General features: G+C 39.3%; 1 protein-coding gene across 1 annotated transcript; it reads right to left on the reverse strand.

Moving 5' to 3' along the window:
• Positions 1 to 994: 994 nt before the first annotated feature.
• LOC307248425 (NACHT and WD repeat domain-containing protein 2) lies at positions 995 to 16,892 on the reverse strand (the record flags this gene model as incomplete). Its single annotated transcript, XM_080024823.1, has 10 exons — positions 995 to 4,173; positions 4,296 to 5,076; positions 11,582 to 11,683; positions 12,005 to 12,355; positions 14,184 to 14,323; positions 14,411 to 14,552; positions 14,810 to 15,010; positions 15,351 to 15,458; positions 16,602 to 16,690; positions 16,811 to 16,892. The coding sequence occupies 10 exons, from the start codon at positions 16,890 to 16,892 to the stop codon at positions 995 to 997; spliced, it is 5,175 nt and encodes a 1,724-aa protein (XP_079880949.1).
• Positions 16,893 to 18,026: the final 1,134 nt, after the last annotated feature.

The following is an 18,026-nucleotide window of genomic DNA, read 5'->3' on the forward strand; positions in this document are numbered from 1 at the left end:
ACAAAGCATAGGAAGGCAATAGAGTTTAAGTTTAACTTTGAAGCTCATTTTTTCACTGATTTTCGTGATATTTTTAGCCGTTAGCTTCCGTGCTAACATTCAGTACAGGCACTGTGGACAGGCTACTACTACAGGCTATGGACCCGTCGCTTCCAGAGAGGGGCGGGGGCAGCTCAAAGATTGTATATTTACGAGGGGAGCTGCAGCTCGGTTTAAAAAATAGGCCATCGTGAGATTAGCTGAACATCAGGGTATAGAGGCATACTACAATAAATGATCTGAACGTTTTTTTCAGCAAACAACTAAAGAAAAACGTATTAGGGACCTCTAAGACCATAATATTGACAGAAAAGTGTATAATATGTGAGCTTTAACCTATGCAATATGAATAAGGGTGAAATAGTTTTAGGGTAAAATGACACAAAGGAACAAAGTCATGTAATCATTTATTTGGTTTATAAAAGGTGGTGATTTTACAGACATGATCTCAATTTCAGAGATTTCTGGCAGGAGCCTTATTCTTACGAATACAAAATGGGATCTAGGTATGTCAAAATAGTATTGCTGTTTTATACAACATAAGGCAAATAATAATTCCCTCATTCAACATTCAAAACTTATTTTTTTTCAAATAAATGTATCAAGATGGCCTATGTATGTGTTAACAACCCATACTAGTGAACATGGCACAAACTGTTACTGGTTGTCTTTTCACAGAAATGAAACTATAGAAAATGCTGGGATGCTCCATGGAGTCATTGTCATCTTGGATCAGCTGAAAATGAAACTAATGATGCTGCAGGTGTTGTCTGCCAACAAACAAGCCATTGTGTGTTTCCCAGGAATGTAGAAGAAATACACATGCAGTGTTTGTATTCATAGATCAGAATCTACATATGCACACATATACAACATTCTTTACTTGTGTGCTATCACATTTGTCATCAATTTAAAAGCATTTTAAACCCACAATCCAATAACACTGTATAATAACCTAAGGCCATGTACTATTGGGGGTTGCTAGGGGTAACCAGGTGAGTGGTGTTCTGTCAAAAGGGCATTTCTTTGACTGACCAATAAAATCCTCTCTGCACCCGACCGACTCCCAGCTGCTCATACCATCTAAAACCGAAAACACACCTACAGAGCCGTCCTCGAATCCTATAAACACAAACTGCTCACTGACAACCAGTGTCAACAGACTTTTAGACAGACGCACACTTCCTATTCTTTCCCCGTCTGCGAGTCTAACAACCGTGAGGACAGGCCTCGCGTGCAGGGAACAGACACAGCTCTTGTCCTGGGTGGATGGGCAGGATATGTAGGCAACGTAGCATCCGGTTTTATCCAAACAGGCTTTAATGACAAGACCATCGGCCTTGATTGAGCACAATCTGACCTGAGATAGGTCCAAGAGATTGATGCCTTCTTTCTCAGTGGACAGCAGGGCATAGTTGCCATTAGAGGTCATTTGGAAGTCTTGCGGCTGACAGTGAAACGTATGAGGCAGCTGGAAGTGCTTGCACACCGTCTCCTCTGCTACTTTCCAGGTGTACACAGCCCCCGAAGCGGCCATCACCACCACAAAATCTGGGTGCTCCGAGAGTGTGGAGAAAGCAACAACATGCTCCCAGCTTACCACGCCGGAGAAACGCTTGCTGATCGAGCCCGTCCACAGACTGGCAGCCAACAGGTCTCCACGGCGAAGGCCAATAAGGAAAGTGCTCTCAGGAGACACCTGGGCGTCAGTTAGGTACAGGTGTATGCTGCACACAATGCTCCCGTTTACCAGCTTCCAAACCCGGGACAACTGTCTATCAGAAATACTCACAACAAAGTTACAATTCGGAGTGATCAGGATGTCTGTCGCTTTGTTGCCACTCATACGCAGGATGTTCTGACCCGTTTCCGTCTGCCAAACGTAGATTTCCCCTGCTGAGAGGGTCACTATGTGGATGTTATCTGGAGAAAGTTGCAGTTTCTCCACGGGTCCATCATGTAGGAAGTTATCATGTGGAAGTCCTGTTTCTAATCTCCATCTCCACACTGTGTCCGACCCATCCACAGTGTAGAACCACTCCCCTGTTCCCTCGACCACTACTTCTTTCACTCCGCACCCCATTTTTGGAGTCACCCCTGCAGCGTCTATCATCCTAGAGTCCCACATGGTCAGGCAGCCGTCGTGAGCCACACAAATGACATCTGAGGCCAGTTTGAGGAGCGCATGAGGCTGCTTGTTTGTTTCTAAGGCGAGAACACAATCCCCTGTGCTGACCCTCCATACCAAGACAAGTTGACAAGTGTGTAACAGTGCCAGAAACAGGTGGCCATCCTGGGAGAGAACAGCTTGGGTGAAGGCCCTCCCCTGCGGAGCCAAGAATTGGTCCAACAGCTCCCAATGGCATGTATCCCACAGTGTAACCTGGTGAGATTGACACACCAACAAAGTGTCAATTTCATCCGAGTAATCTGTATTTACTACTGAATTGGATTTACCCACGGTAGATATTTCTTTGACAAGTCTGGGGGGTTGTGTTTTAGCTGCTATATCCCACAGGGTCACATTCCCTGCCCTGTCGACACATGTCATCTCCCAGCTATCTTCACAGAGGATCATTAATGCAATTGCAGTGTGGTTTGAGTTTGAACAGGTGCCAAGGAGGCTGCCGGTGTTGGTGTCAAAAAAGGACACCATGCCTTCCTCCTGCCCACAGTACATGTAAAAGCCATTAGAGGAGCAAACCAAACACGTCACATTATGGAGACACTGTACATGATTGAAGGTCTCGCTGGGGACATCAAACACACTCACAAAACTCTTGTCTTTCCACCACATAAATAACTTTTTCTGACGCACAACAAATCCCTCAATTTCGATTGGCATTTGAGGGCTTGACTGTGGTTCAAACTCTGTTTTCAAAGGCTCTTTGAGCTGCAGAAATGTTTCTGGGCCTGTTACATCCCACAAGAACAGCTTGTTGCACTGCGTGGTAAGCAGCATTGATGTACCACTGCTCTTCACACCTGCAAACTTCAGCTCCTTCTGCTCACAGCTCAGTTTGGCCAAACCACAGCCGGAGCCGTTCAAAACCCAAGCGGTGCCATCATCCATGATCTCTGTTACAACCCCACACTCTGTCCTTGCTGCTTCTGTAACCGAGACATCCTCTGATTCGGCATCACACTTCAAACACTCAATGGAGGGAACAGAGGAGGGCGCAGGGCAAATCCTTATTCCTAATCCACTTCCTGTTTTCCTCCTCTCTTCTCGTCTGATCTCTCTGACATAACTTTTGAGTGCAGGAAAGACACCCAGATAAGGGAAGAGGTTTGCCTCAATCACTGCGGCCAGCTGCAGGGGTGAGCTCTGCAGCAAGCAAGAACAAGACTTTAATATGCTAGCTAGGAGTGCTCTTTCCCTTGGAAAACAGAAGTGGGATGACCACTCTCTGCATTCCATCATAACTACCAGATCTCTCAGGAGTCCGGCTTGGACCATAGCCTGTTGAAACCCAAAACACATTAATACATCCTGCTCCAACTCTTTCCATCTTTCACTTTCTTTCAAGTGATGCGGCAATTCCAAGACCTTCCTCAAGTTTGCCCGGCCAACCTCTTTGGGAGAACAGGCAAAGTCAAACGGCTGGCTGCATGTCTGTCTGTCTATGTGCACTTCTTTTTGGACGGTGTCCTTGTTTGGCCCAGATTTCTGGTTTACAAGAAGTGGTTTAGTGCTTCCACAAGCCCACCGGCCACTGAAATAGTCCGCCATCGCAGAATGGATCTCCCTCCTCAACTCATGAGTGCCTAAGTACGTCCTAGCTACAACAAGCTTGAAATGCCTGCTAACCCAGAACAAAACACAAGACCCTGAAACTGTTCTACTCAGGAGAACCCCCCTCAAATCCAATAGAAGTCTTTCCGTGTTGATTTGCGGGAGTCTCATGTTGGAGGTAGGGCTCTCCCCCTGCTGAACACATTCAGACAGCACCTCGTCATCACAAGATAGCAGATCAGCGAGCTCAGCCTCAGTGAGTCCGGTCTTGGACAGAGTGAGGTAGGAGACGGCACGACCCACAATAGAGGGGCCGTGTTTCTGCTCAAGGTGATCCAGCAGCACAGAAATGGATGAATGGATGCCATCGGGGAGAGAAGACTCACTCACATCTGAATCTGAGAATGAGAGAAAGAAAAAGAAAAAGGGGCAGAAGGAGTGGTTTTTGATCTGGTCATTTTAAAGGATTGAGCAAATTCAAGGAAAAGACCAAAACCAACAATGAATTTTTGTGTCATACCAGAGTGCCAGAGCGAGGTGTGTAGGTGCAGGAGTCGAGCGTAGAGAGTCAGACAACAAGATGTCAGCGCCTGGTTGACCAGCACCTGTTGTCCTGACGTCACCCTCCTCCCTGTGCTGCTCAGCAAGGACGCCAACATCTTCACACACTGTATCCTGTCCACCAATCCCAACTGTACACACATGTATCCTGACTCCTTCTCACTGGCCTCTGACAAATAGTGACTTCTTTGTGCGTTAATGGTTTGCAGGGCTTGTCTTTGGTTAAGGGAGACTTTGAGGATGAGTCTGACATTGGGAGGAAGGGGCGAGGGTAGGCTCTCAATGATCTGAGTTCCAAAGTTGTTTTTGGTGTGACCCAGGACATCAAGAATTATAATAAGAGGCTGTTTAGTAGAAGGCATGAATGAGAGGAGGGATGAGAGACGTTCTTTAAGCTTAGACATACAAATGTCAAGTTCTTTGATGCCTGAAGGATCTGACCATGTTACGGTACTAAGGTCTTGGTTATGGTCAGAAAGAGGCTCTCTGGTGGTGGGATAATGGCGAGGATCTACATAAGATGTTGATGGGGTACAGTTAGAATTGTAGTCTTCGAGGTTAGTGATACAGCTAGGATCATCCAGGTCGCTGAGGTTCTGCTCCAAAGGAGATTTGCTGGGATATCTAATGGCTATTTGATAACACAGGCTAAACAACAGGTGCTCGAGGGAAGGGCTGATCGACAGGTTAAAAAAATAAGTGAGCACCACGGGATCACAGTCTGGTAGCCAAGACTTTATCTGCAGAAAGAGAGATACAGAACACTAGTTTACATGTGATCAAGACCGTATAATAGAGATTCCTGTAGCACTGTTTTACAATGCAAATGTCTTGTAAACATTGCTTTGCAATTTACCTAGGGGGCAAAACCCCCTTTTTTTAAAAAACAGACATGGAGCGTTGTAAAAGGTTGTTCACCAGAAATTATATCCAGGACCTTCCAGGATCCCAACCTGGGTGGACAACCTGGTCAACTAGCTGCTGGAAAGCTACAGCGAGCAAATCAGAACCACTGTTTAAGCGAATGGGGGTGGGCTAATAGGGAATTTTTTAAACTTATAGATATCATTATGAAACTTTGCAAGTTGATTACTGACATTAAAACAGCAACTTTTTGTATTACAGTATTTTCCAAAAAGTTGGAATAAATATGAAAAATCATCAAAATCATGCAAAGCCCCAAAATCTAGATGTTGGTTAATTTGTTTTTAAATTTTTAAAACAAAACAAGTGTCCAACTGCCTGAAGCTTTTGCTAATCACAGTTCAAATTTTATCAAAAAAAGAAAATTAATTTTTTACACAGTTTTTTCCAAGGGAATGTCTGGTTGTTTCCTAAAATACCAGCTGGAGACTCCAAAAGGACACTTTTGGTCCATGGCACATGAAATGTAACTGTGTAAAAAATAAATTTGGTAACACTTTATTTGAAGGCGTATACATAACGCTGTCATAAGACTGTCATTACACTGTCATGACACATGTCATGAACATTATGAATGGTTATGACTGTTGTCATAAAGTGTCATTCGGTAAATTATGTCACGTTTAATGACACATTGACATTGTATGAGATGTCTTTTTTATGACAACCTGACATAAGCTAAGACAAAATAACTTGTCGATGTCTTGGTAATGACAACCTGACATAAGCTAAGACAAAATAACTTGGTAATGACAACCTGACATAAGCTAAGACAAAATAACTTGGTAATGACAACCTGACATAAGCTAAGACAAAATAACTTGTCTGTGTCTTTGTAATGACAACCTGACATTAATAAAGACAAAATATCTTGGTTATGTCGACTTGACATTAACCAATAACATGACCTGTCATAAACATGTAATAGTAGGCTTAATAATCAAATGTAAAAAAACTATTTTGATTTATGTTGTAAGATTACATTAAACTGTCATTTGTGGAAGGTTTTGATATTGACTGTCATGAGACCTTTATTATGCTGTCATGAATGTTTCTGTTGGCCTGAAGTAAAGTGAAACAATTTGGACAGTTTGTTAACATGTCATGAAGCGTTATTACGCAGTCTAATGCCTTTATAACATGCTCATGAATGATTATTTTGGCCTCAGGTAAAGTGAAACAATTTGGACAGTTCATTAACATGTCATGAAGCGTTATTACACTGTCTAATGCCATTATAACATGCTCATGAATGATTATTTTGGCCTCAGGTAAAGTGAAACAATTTGGACAGTTCATTAACATGTCATGAAGCGTTATTACACTGTCTAATGCCTTTATAACATGCTCATGAATGATTATTTTGGCCTCAGGTAAAGTGAAACAATTTGTACATTTCATTAACATGTCATGAAGCGTTATTACACTGTCTAATTTTGACATTGACTGTCATGAAACCTGTATTATACTGTCATGAAGTATTGACTTTACCTCAAAGTGAAACAATTTGGACTTTTCAGTAAATATTATTACACTTAATTATACACACAACAGTGTTAACTGCAGTAGTATCCCCTTTATAGATGTAACATGAAGCATATCAGTATTACATGTGGAAAATACCTTAACAAAAGCAATATTAGTCAAGACAGTCTGTTTTATTTGCATTGAGACACTAAACAAAAAATATATACATACACTTAAAACAGAAATAAGAACTACTTTAAAATCAAATGCACTTTCCAGTCCTTGAATTAACAATCCAGAGATTGTATGTTATATAATATATGTTATAATGGCTGCTAAAAATCACCAGGAAGAGATCAGCTTAAACACAAAAGGAGGGCAAATGGCACTCAGCCTTCAAACTTTGTAGGCATGTTAGCTTCAGCATACAACTAGTGCAAACTTGTAAGTGAATACGGTGCTTAAACAGGCAGATTGCAGATCAGAAAATCATAGAGCTATTAGCACACACAATAATAACAGAAATATACATTAGATCAGGTTGAAGTAAATAAAAGATACATAAAATAAAAGAGACTGTGTAGGCCTACTGCCCTGGCAGTGCGTAGTATGGAGCATGACAGCCAGCTAACATTTAAAAGCCCAATAAAGAATAAAATACACAATGCTTGACTTCTCTTGTTTCTTCGTGAATCTTGTATTGGTAGGTTTTTCTTTGTAAAACTGTAACATAGACATGAAAAAATAAATCAATATACTCACAGTACCAGACCTATACAGACAGTAGACAATACACACTAAGTAGTATATGGTAAGTATACACACAGCTATGCTATTCCTATCTAAGTATTAAACAACACATGACTGTAAAAACACAGCTTAGCATGTATGACAAAGTATAGTGAGCTAGCAAACAATTAGCTTCTGTAGTAGTGTACCTGCTAGCTAACAGGGCCACATGTGCAATCAAATAAACATACAAGTAGCTTACTTTACATTCTTACACCTGAAAGCTAATGTTAACATTACAAACTATCAACACTTACAGACAAATAGTCTCCAAGGCAAAGGCGTTATAAAGAAATACCCTGCAGCATTTATCTGTAGACTATGCTGGTCCTATAGTCTGCATACAACTGTGAACAAAATGTAGGCTACAATGAAACACCGGAGATGTGGCGCTAGATCCTGTATGAAACACGTGAGGGCTCACTCTGACACTTTTTCCAAAAACCAAGATAAAATAAAAATGTTAACACTTCATATTCACTTAGGAAAACTGCTATATAACAATACTTGCAATTGCAATATGTCAAGACAGTCTGTGCTGGCTTAACTATAAGTCAGTAATTATTGTTGTATAGCAGTTTTTCAAAGTAAATATGAAGTTTTAATATTTTCATTTTTGGAAAAAGCGTCAGAGTGAGCCCTCACGTGTTGCATACAGGATCTAGCGCCAAATCTCCGGTAGTTAACTAGCTTACAATTTTTTTCACAGTTGTATGCAGTCTACCGGGACATCATAGCCTATACATGCTGCTGAGTATTTCTTTATAACGCCTTTGCCTTGGAGACTATTTGTCTGTAAGTGTTGATAGTGTGCAATGTTAACATTAGCTTTCAGGTGTAAGAATGTAAAGTAAGCTACTTGTATGTTTATTTGATTGCACATGTGGCCCTGTTAGCTAGCAGGTACACTACTACAGAAGCTAATTGTTTGCTAGCTCACTATACTTTGTCATACATGCTAAGCTGTGTTTTTACAGTCATGTGTTGTTTAATACTTAGATAGGAATAGCATAGCTGTGTGTATACTTACCATATACTACTTAGTGTGTATTGTCTACTGTCTGTATAGGTCTGGTACTGTGAGTATATTGATTTATTTTTTCATGTCTATGTTACAGTTTTACAAAGAAAAACCTACCAATACAAGGTTCACGAAGAAACAAGAGAAGTCAAGCATTGTGTCTTTTATTCTCTATTGGGCTTTTAAATGTTAGCTGGCTGTCATGCTCCATACTACGCACTGCCAGGGCAGTAGGCCTACACAGTCTCTTTTATTTTATGTATCTTTTATTTACTTCAACCTGATCTAATGTATATTTCTGTTATTATTGTGTATGCTAATAGCTCTATGATTTGCTGATCTGCAATCTGCCTGTTTAAGCACCGTATTCACTTACAAGTTTGCACTAGTTATATGCTGAAGCTAACATGCCTACAAAGTTTGAAGGCTGAGTGCCATTTGCCCTCTTTTTGTGTTTAAGCTGATCTCTTCCTGGTGATTTTTAGCAGCCATTATAACATATATTATATAACATACAATCTCTGGATTGTTAATTTAAGGACTGGAAAGTGCATTTGATTTTAAAGTAGTTCTTATTTCTGTTTTAAGTGTATGTATATATTTTTTGTTTAGTGTCTCAATGCAAATAAAACAGACTGTCTTGACTTATATTGCTTTTGTTAAGGTATTTTCCACATGTAATACTGATATGCTTCATGTTACATCTATAAAGGGGATACTACTGCAGTTAACACTGTTGTGTGTATAATTAAGTGTAATAATATTTACTGAAAAGTCCAAATTGTTTCACTTTGAGGTAAAGTCAATACTTCATGACAGTATAATAAAGGTTTCATGGCAGTCAATGTCAAAATTAGACAGTGTAATACCGCTTAATGACATGTTAATGAAATGTACAAATTGTTTCACTTTACCTGAGTCCAAAATAATCATTCATGAGCATGTTATAACGGCATTAGACAGTGTAATAACGCTTCATGACATGTTAATGAACTGTCCAAATTGTTTCACTTTACCTGAGGCCAAAATAATCATTCATGAGCCTGTTATAAAGGCATTAGACAGTGTAATAACGCTTCATGACATGTTAATGAACTGTCCAAATTGTTTCACTTTACTTCAGGCCAACAGAAACATTCATGACAGTATAATAAAGGTCTCATGACAGTCAATATCAAAACCTTCCACATATGACAGTTTAATGTAATCTTACAACATAAATCAAAATAGTTTTTTTACATTTGATTATTAAGCCTACTATTACATGTTTATGACAGGTCATGTTATTGGTTAATGTCAAGTCGACATAACCAAGTTATTTTGTCTTAGCTTATGTCAGGTTGTCATTACCAAGTTATTTTGTCTTAGCTTATGTCAGGTTGTCATTACCAAGTTATTTTGTCTTAGCTTATGTCAGGTTGTCATTACCAAGACATCGACAAGTTATTTTGTCTTAGCTTATGTCAGGTTGTCATAAAAAAGACATCTCATACAATGTCAATGTGTCATTAAACGTGACATAATTTACCGAATGACACTTTATGACAACAGTCATAACCATTCATAACCATTCATAATGTTCATGACATGTGTCATGACAGTGTAATGACAGTCTTATGACAGTCTTATGACAGCGTTATGTATACGCCTTCAAATAAAGTGTTACCATAGATTTTCTGTGGGTTATTGATCAAATTTGAACTGTGATTAGGAAAGGCTTCAGGCAGTTGGACACTTGTTTTGTTTTCAAAATTTAAAAACAAATAGACTTTGTTTTCTTCCAACATGTAGATTTTGGGGCTTTGTAGATATGCAAATGTACGCATCATTAGTAAGATATTGATGATTTTTCATATTTATTTAAACATTTTGGAAAATACTGTAATACAAAATGTTTTTGTTTTAATGTCAGTAATCAACTGTCAAAGTTTCATAATTATATCTATAAGTTAAAAAAAATTCCACATTAGCCCATCCCCATTCACCCCCATTCACTTAAACAGTGGTTCTGATTTGCTATGTCGGCCCGCTGTAGCTTTCGCGCAGCTTGTTGACAAGGTTGTCCACCCAGGTTGTGATCGTGGACGGTCCTAGATATAATTTTTGGTGAACAACCTTTTACAACGCTCCATGTCCATAAAATCACTTTGCCCCCTGGGTAATTAGTCTTTTGAACACAATGTATTTATCCTGATTTGATCATAATGGGAATTTCTCTTGATTAACTTACTAGGTACCAGACACCAATTCTTCTCTTTTGAGGTAAAAAGAGCTGCAACTGTAATGATAACTGTGGCTAATCAGAGGATTATTTACCCGAAAATCTATAATTTAATTGGTCTATTAAAGGTCAAAGAATTGTATATAATGTCAATCACCATTTTTTTGTGCAGTAGTCCAAAACCCAACTAGAGGACTGATGTTGATGAAACATTTGAGAGGCTAGAATAGTATAGAGAATAACTATGAATAGTTAGGTATATGAATTTCACTCTAAATTCTGTTCATACTTTCTAATTATTTAGTAATTAAAGTAAGTGATTAAGAAATTTTTTCATTTACAAAAAAGTGGACTTTCCTGAGAAAGGAGGAGTCGAAATGGTACTTCTAATCTAATTAGAACACAACTCATGTTTTGTTATTTTTGATTTTGGTTATACTATACTAAATGTATCAATTTATAAGAAACTGATAAAGGAAACATGTTTCTGTCGACTATAGTTATAAATAAAGAATAACTTGAAGAGTTTCAGTTGTCCGTCCCTGAATACAAAAGTTTAATTCAAAGATCTGATCAGAGAAGTTATTAGTACAGAGCATGTAAACAGAGACACAGTTCATACTTCATAGAAAAATCCGTTCCCTGCGTGGGGCCGACACACATGCAACATTTCAGAGACAACAGTGAGATAATTTGGCAACTCTAGGTCAAAGTCTATGGCACCAGTAATCTTAACCATTAATAAATATCCAAGGCCAAGATGATTACCTTGACAATTACCTCTCCATCACTTCTTCATCACATTTAACTTCTGTTCATTTACCTTTTGAGCACAGTGTGCCAGCAGAACTGTCTTCCCTGTGCATGGCCCTCCTGTCAACACTAGGGGGTGTCGTTGTTCACTCTGCTCCACATAAGCTCTGATCTACAACAAATGAAAAGTAAACTAATGCTCAAACATTGCAGCTGAAATGAACTTCATTACTTTTAAATAGTGTCACAACACAGCGAAAATAGAACCGCACATAGAACTTGATGTGACTTTGAATTGGTTCCTATCTATTGATCAGTACCTGCCACATGATACAATATGTTTTTGTTATTCTTCCTGCATTATTAATCTGTCACACTGCTATTTTAACAGTAGATCCAAAGTGACCATATCGGCACCATAATCAGTTAAAAAGCAAACAATTTATCACATGTTTCTCTAGAAACCACCCAGAAAAAGCGCCTTAATCCTGACCTCTTCCTCCTCTGGCCGAATGACGTCATAAAATCGGGACAAGATGTGACACAGCTCCTCCTGCTCAGCCTGCTCTCTAGCCAAAGCATCACCAAGCTGACTCCCTTCACTGGTATTTAAGACGTTCCAACTGTCAATCAATCCCACAAGGTCAGAGTGCACCTGCTGGCACAGAGATTCGGTATAGATCCGCCTCCTGGCTGTAGTGTAACCATGGCGACGGTCACACTCTGTGGAGATGGTATAGACAAGAAGCTTTGCAGACATGATGAGACCAGGGAGGAATGTGTCACAAAGCTCTGAGAATAACTCTCCATCAGTGGGTGTTGTCCTTTGGTCATCATCAGCAGCCTGAAAATACAGGATGATAAATAATTTATAAAACATAAAAGTTTTTTTTGCACATGTAAGTATATAAAACATAAATATGTGAAAGCTGTTTTAAGTACATCTCTATCTTTATTGTGACAAAAGTAATGTTTTTTTATCAGGAACTAAGAATAAACTAAAATTTGCAGAGAGACTTCATCTCGTAATTTCTTTTTTTGGAGCCATGACCTTTTATCACATTTACTTGAATCAGAATGATTGATGCCATTGATTTTAAGTAGTTTACAGAGGATATTTATTAGAAAGTTAACATTTCGCATAAACATACAACCTAGATGTGTTTATGTAATCAAAGCAACCTTGTTGTTATGTTTTTTTTGGTTAGAGTAAATATCAAGCTCTGAGGTTAAGAAAGTGAGCACAAGAACTGAAGAGAGGTAAAAAAACAAGTCTGACGTGTGGATACTAAAGCATATCTGTATTTTCCAAAAGTAGAGCTAAAGTAGAGATAAGGGAAAGCAGGAGTATAACTTATGTTACAGGATGTAAGAGAGTTTTACTTAAAGATCTCCTATTATACTACTTTTCTGGTCTTAATTTCTTGTTAAAAACTGCTATAGAGCAACCTGACACGAATCACATCACAAAAAACCATGTAGATTTTTCGGGACACTCTTCCTCTCACCCTAGCGCGCACAGCAGTAACTCTCCACACTCGGCTTTGTGCTTCTCGCCACCTCCCCCACACCTGAAAACCCCACTCCGTTGTGATTGGTTACCTTCCTTCCGGAACAATTTCAGCAGCGCGCGGGCAGATTTGAGAGCAGGAAGGTGGGGGCATGGCCGGAGCTTGCCTGAGCAGCACGTTACCATACATGGAAAAATCCGGAATCGTGACGACACGATGGCAGGAAATTTGAACCGATTTGAACACGTGACTTCTCGACCGGCTGCCCTAGTGTTTAGCGCTCTGCACAGCCACCCCAGACGGTTACTAATCAAAAGGGTCTGGTAATATAATTTCAAATTTGACCAACCAGAAACCTCCCATCAGTAAGGTTTTATATGGTTTAAATCCGGTTCCAGGAGGAATAGTGATGCTGTGCATTCTGACCCATCTTTTAGCAGACTCTCATTGTACTTTCTGCAATCCAAAGAATAAAATATACTTTGATTTTCATTCTTCTATAGCTCATTGTCACTCAATGAGTTGAGTTCATAAGTGAGTATAGCTCCATGTTTGGCTAAGAACCTGTTAGTGCTTATTTAGCTGAAGCTATAGAAGACTGAAGGGATAGAATAAAATCAAACGTAATGAGCAAGTGCATAATCTATCAAAAGATTCCTTACTCCTTCTATGAAAACAACAGTAAGGATTTGGTTTCTGACAGGCAAATGTGCCCACATATGGAAGCGGAGAATAACCGTGGTTGCATTTACCTAAAAAAAGGGTACGTATGCTGTTATATATACTGATAAGTAATTATCTGATGATCTCGAGATAAGTAGATAAAACAAAAGGTTGTTTCTCCCTATAAATTAGTTTTATACTGTATATATTTTATAGTATTTATTTTTCACCATTATCTTGAGAAAATTAGCGTTATTTTGCGGTGTTGCGAAATATTGCAAGTACAGCTGTTTTTGACTAACCCACATGGCGAGCTATTAGAAAAATATTTTCCTTTCAAAACTAAGAAAACAAGGAACACTGAACAATAGGTGTTGCATGAGTTAACTTTGAATGAGTGGATTCATTCGTGTCTTCTGCGTGTGTTAAATGTACCTTATCATAGATGGATGAATATGATAATACATGAGTGGTATAATAATAATAAAATACCCTAACCTGGGAACCTGGTGTCTTCACCTGGCTCCTCTTTCCCTCTCCTGTTGCGTTGATGACTTTGTGGACATACACCAGGCAGCGTCCAATAATGTCACTTTTAGGTCGGTTGTCCAGAGCAAATCTTAGATCTGCGTCGAGGGCTGAAAAAGAGGCAGCAAATCACAAGTGAAATTATATTTCAATATTGAGCAAAAGAGAAGGAAAAAAAACATACATGGATTCCTCACCTGATCTGTAGTAGCTGTTGGCTCTGTCTGGGTTCATGTGGCCTTTGCGGACACACAGACTCACAGTGGACTGTATCACCATCCTCAGTTCTTTCTCTTCTTTAGCCTTCATCTTGATCTCCTCTCCCTCCTTTACATCTGCCTGCTGAACAAAAACACTTAATTCCTTTTTCAGGAATCAGCAGCACAGTGTAATGGTTACTAACATTTAGAACACAAATACATAGGATTCATACAGGCAAATTATCACAAAAATATGATTCCAAACACATCATGACACACATATTATTACTGATTCAAAAAGTTAACTTATATTTCCAGAACCTTTAAATAATGTCATGAGGAAAATATTGCTTGATTAAGACCGATCAATCATCTGAGGTTGGGTGTGATCATCACCTGTGGACAGCAGAAGGTGTTTCTGTGTAGAGGCCTCAGGCAGTAAGAGGCGGGGATAGTGTTCTGGTCCCTCTGGTACACTCTCTCCAGCTCCTGGGTGCTGACGCCTGCCTGCTGGCTCTGCTGCAGCAGCATCTGGAACTCTGACACCTCCACCTGAGCGGGCAGACTGGCTTGGCCATACTGATGTCCTACCAGAGCCTGCAGCACCACCATGTGGACGCAAGAGGAACAGCAGCATTTCAGAGCATTTTTTTTTTATAAAAAAATCTAATAAGGAAAGTTGATACATGAGTTATTGCCATGTGGTAAGACAAGATGAAAGCTTGTTAATTTTTCAAATAATTATCTGAATTTTATTTCCAAAGAAACTGTGCCGAGAAAAAGACTGCATTGGTTGAAAAAAAAAACAGCTAATCAATCCGTATATCTCAAATTATAATTCAACTGATATATTTAAACTTATGGATGTCCTCTAGAGACTGAGGTATGGTGAACTACTCTACACCCGTGGCTAAATGACCCGTGGGGCTTTATTTACCATTAAAAAAGGTCCTGCTGAGCTCTCTCTGCATTCTTTAATCAGCTGCTGTCTGGTGTTTTCATCAGGCCAACGTCTGGAATCACTGGACTCAAATGGGTCTATGACCTGCAGACACACACACACACACACACACACACACACACACAAACACACCAACACCACCACCAGATAATGCTGAAATAATCTAGAGCAGAGATGACTGATAATCAGTTTATGAAAGCACACAGCGAGGAGTAATAACAATTGGCCCCGTGGTGGTTCAGTGACATATGATATTGTTTAATGTTTTCTAATTACAAGTTCTGCTGGAAAGAGACGGCACCATGCACTGGCAGAACGGACACACACAAACAAACACAAATTTACAGCTGCACATCCTCTTTTTCTCCTTTCTTTGTCAGCTTTAATTTGGCAAAGTTGAGGAGAATTGGCTGCACTTTCTTCCCAAATAATTAAGATTACACACACCTGAACTACCATAATAATATTGCAATTTAATTAGCATTCCAATGTAAGCATTAACAATAGTGTAATTCAACAATGAAAATATATTTTATTGTAAATAAAAAATTAATTTTATATAAATGCTTCCTGACTTTTGCAATGTTTTTTTTTTCTTTTGTCTTGATTTGTTTTTTGTGACCGTTATACATAAATACCAAGGCAAATTAATTTTATGTTGAACACCTTATTTATTTTATCTTTTATTTTAAGATATTTTTTGGCATTTTTTATGCTTTAATGACAGTGTAGAGACAGAGTTGAAAATGGGGCAGAGAGGGGAGTGACATGCAGAGAACGACCACGGGCTGGAATCGAACCCGAGTCCGCTGCTGGCCGAGGCCCATGGGGGGGGACGCCCTACCAACTGAGCTAAGGACGCCCCCGTGAACACCTTATTGGCAATAATCCTGGTTCTGATTCTGATAGCAGCAACAGCCATTATATCAAACATTTTATAAGAAAAATGTGAAGACAAATAAGTAAAACATTTTGTCATGAGAAAAAGTGAGTCACAAACAGTGAGTGTACAACTTATTTTAGCATCAAAAGCCCCTGCATCCTGCCTCATACAGTCTGTATTTATATGTTTCCTACAAGGACAGACATGACTTAAAACTTAAATCAGTACCAAAACTTAAACCAGAAAAAAGTAGCATTGTCGCATATACAGATATGCAATTATCAAAATATATTTTTTATGCAGTGAGCAGCATTTGGATAAAATGAGAGTGTAGGCCTACTCACCCTAAGGTCCAGTCCCATTGTGTGCCGACAGAGCTCTCTGAGTTTGGGAAACACTGTCTCTCTTAAAGTTCTACGCTCCATTACGCTGTCTAAACAGTACAGAGCACAAACATACACATGAGGAAAAATGCACATACACTCACGTACATCATTTGCTTTTTTACATTTCAGTAAAGTCAAGTTGGTATGTCCATGTATAGCCTACATACCCTCTGGGTTTGAGCACAAATAGAGTTTCACACAGGTGGACTTTGAAGGAGACCGGTCCATTTGTTTCCCCCTGGAGCGCATGCTTATTTAACAGCTATTGTTAAAAAGCAATAAGAAGAAAAACATATGGCATGAACATATCCTGTGGCCCAAATAAAAAGTTGCTGTGCTGTTGCTGTGCTCCTCTGCGCTGCTGTTTCTTTTTGCCTCCTGCTCCGCTCAGGAAACTGTGGCCACGGGTGTTTATAGAATGTGTTATCATGATCACACCCACCTCTTGCCACTGGAACATAGCCTACTGTATATGACACACAGGCACACACAGGCTTACTTTACATGCGGTCAATAGTTTACTCTCTCAAATGTGTTGGACAGTTCAGGTGCATAAATAAACACAATTAGATGTGAGAAGTGAGACCACCGCACATGAACACACAAAAACAAACAATTTTACAATATTTGTTTTATTAATTAACATTTGTACACAATAAATACAAACTTTGTTTATTTTTGTACAGCCAATAATAATATGCAGAAAGACTTTTGCACCTGTTCTCATTATTGTCACCATGGCAACAGTCAGTGAAGCGAGAGAGGCCAGTTGTTCTTCCATGTTGTGAATAGCAGCAGCTGCACCAAATCAAGGGACGCAAAATAAAAGAATGAAGTAATAATTATTTTTTTCAAACCCAGGCCCACACCCAATAATTTAACACTGTGGAGGGACTGTTAAAAATAATCAACTAAAAGAGTCAACTGGCAACAAAAAGCCATACAACTTCTATTTGATGGACAGACTGTTTGAGCATTTATTCTGTGGGACGCTGCTCCAAATGAAAACAAGTTTGAAAGCCATTATAAATACGTTCTGGGAGAGTTCAGGGGGAGGCTGCTGTGAAAAATAACCACACTGTGACAAGTCAAAGGGCCACAGCTTTGCATCTGACACACCAGCATGCTTAACTTTTTTAGGCATGGATGATACACAAAATGTTGTGAAAGCTGATACTTGAATGACATATTTAGTCATTTCTAGCATCACTTTTTTCTCGATCTGACATAATTTACCTCCACCTCCAAATCAATCTGAATGTAGATGAGGACTTCAGAGGAGACTTCTTTCTCTTAAAGCTGTGCCCCAACTCCAACTAATCGTCATACCCAATACTTTTTTTTACATTGAGTAAACAAGAAGACAATTTATGTGTTAATTAG

Source organism: Ammodytes marinus (genome assembly GCF_949987685.1).
Source record: "Ammodytes marinus genome assembly, chromosome: 3".
NCBI lineage: Eukaryota > Metazoa > Chordata > Actinopteri > Uranoscopiformes > Ammodytidae > Ammodytes > Ammodytes marinus.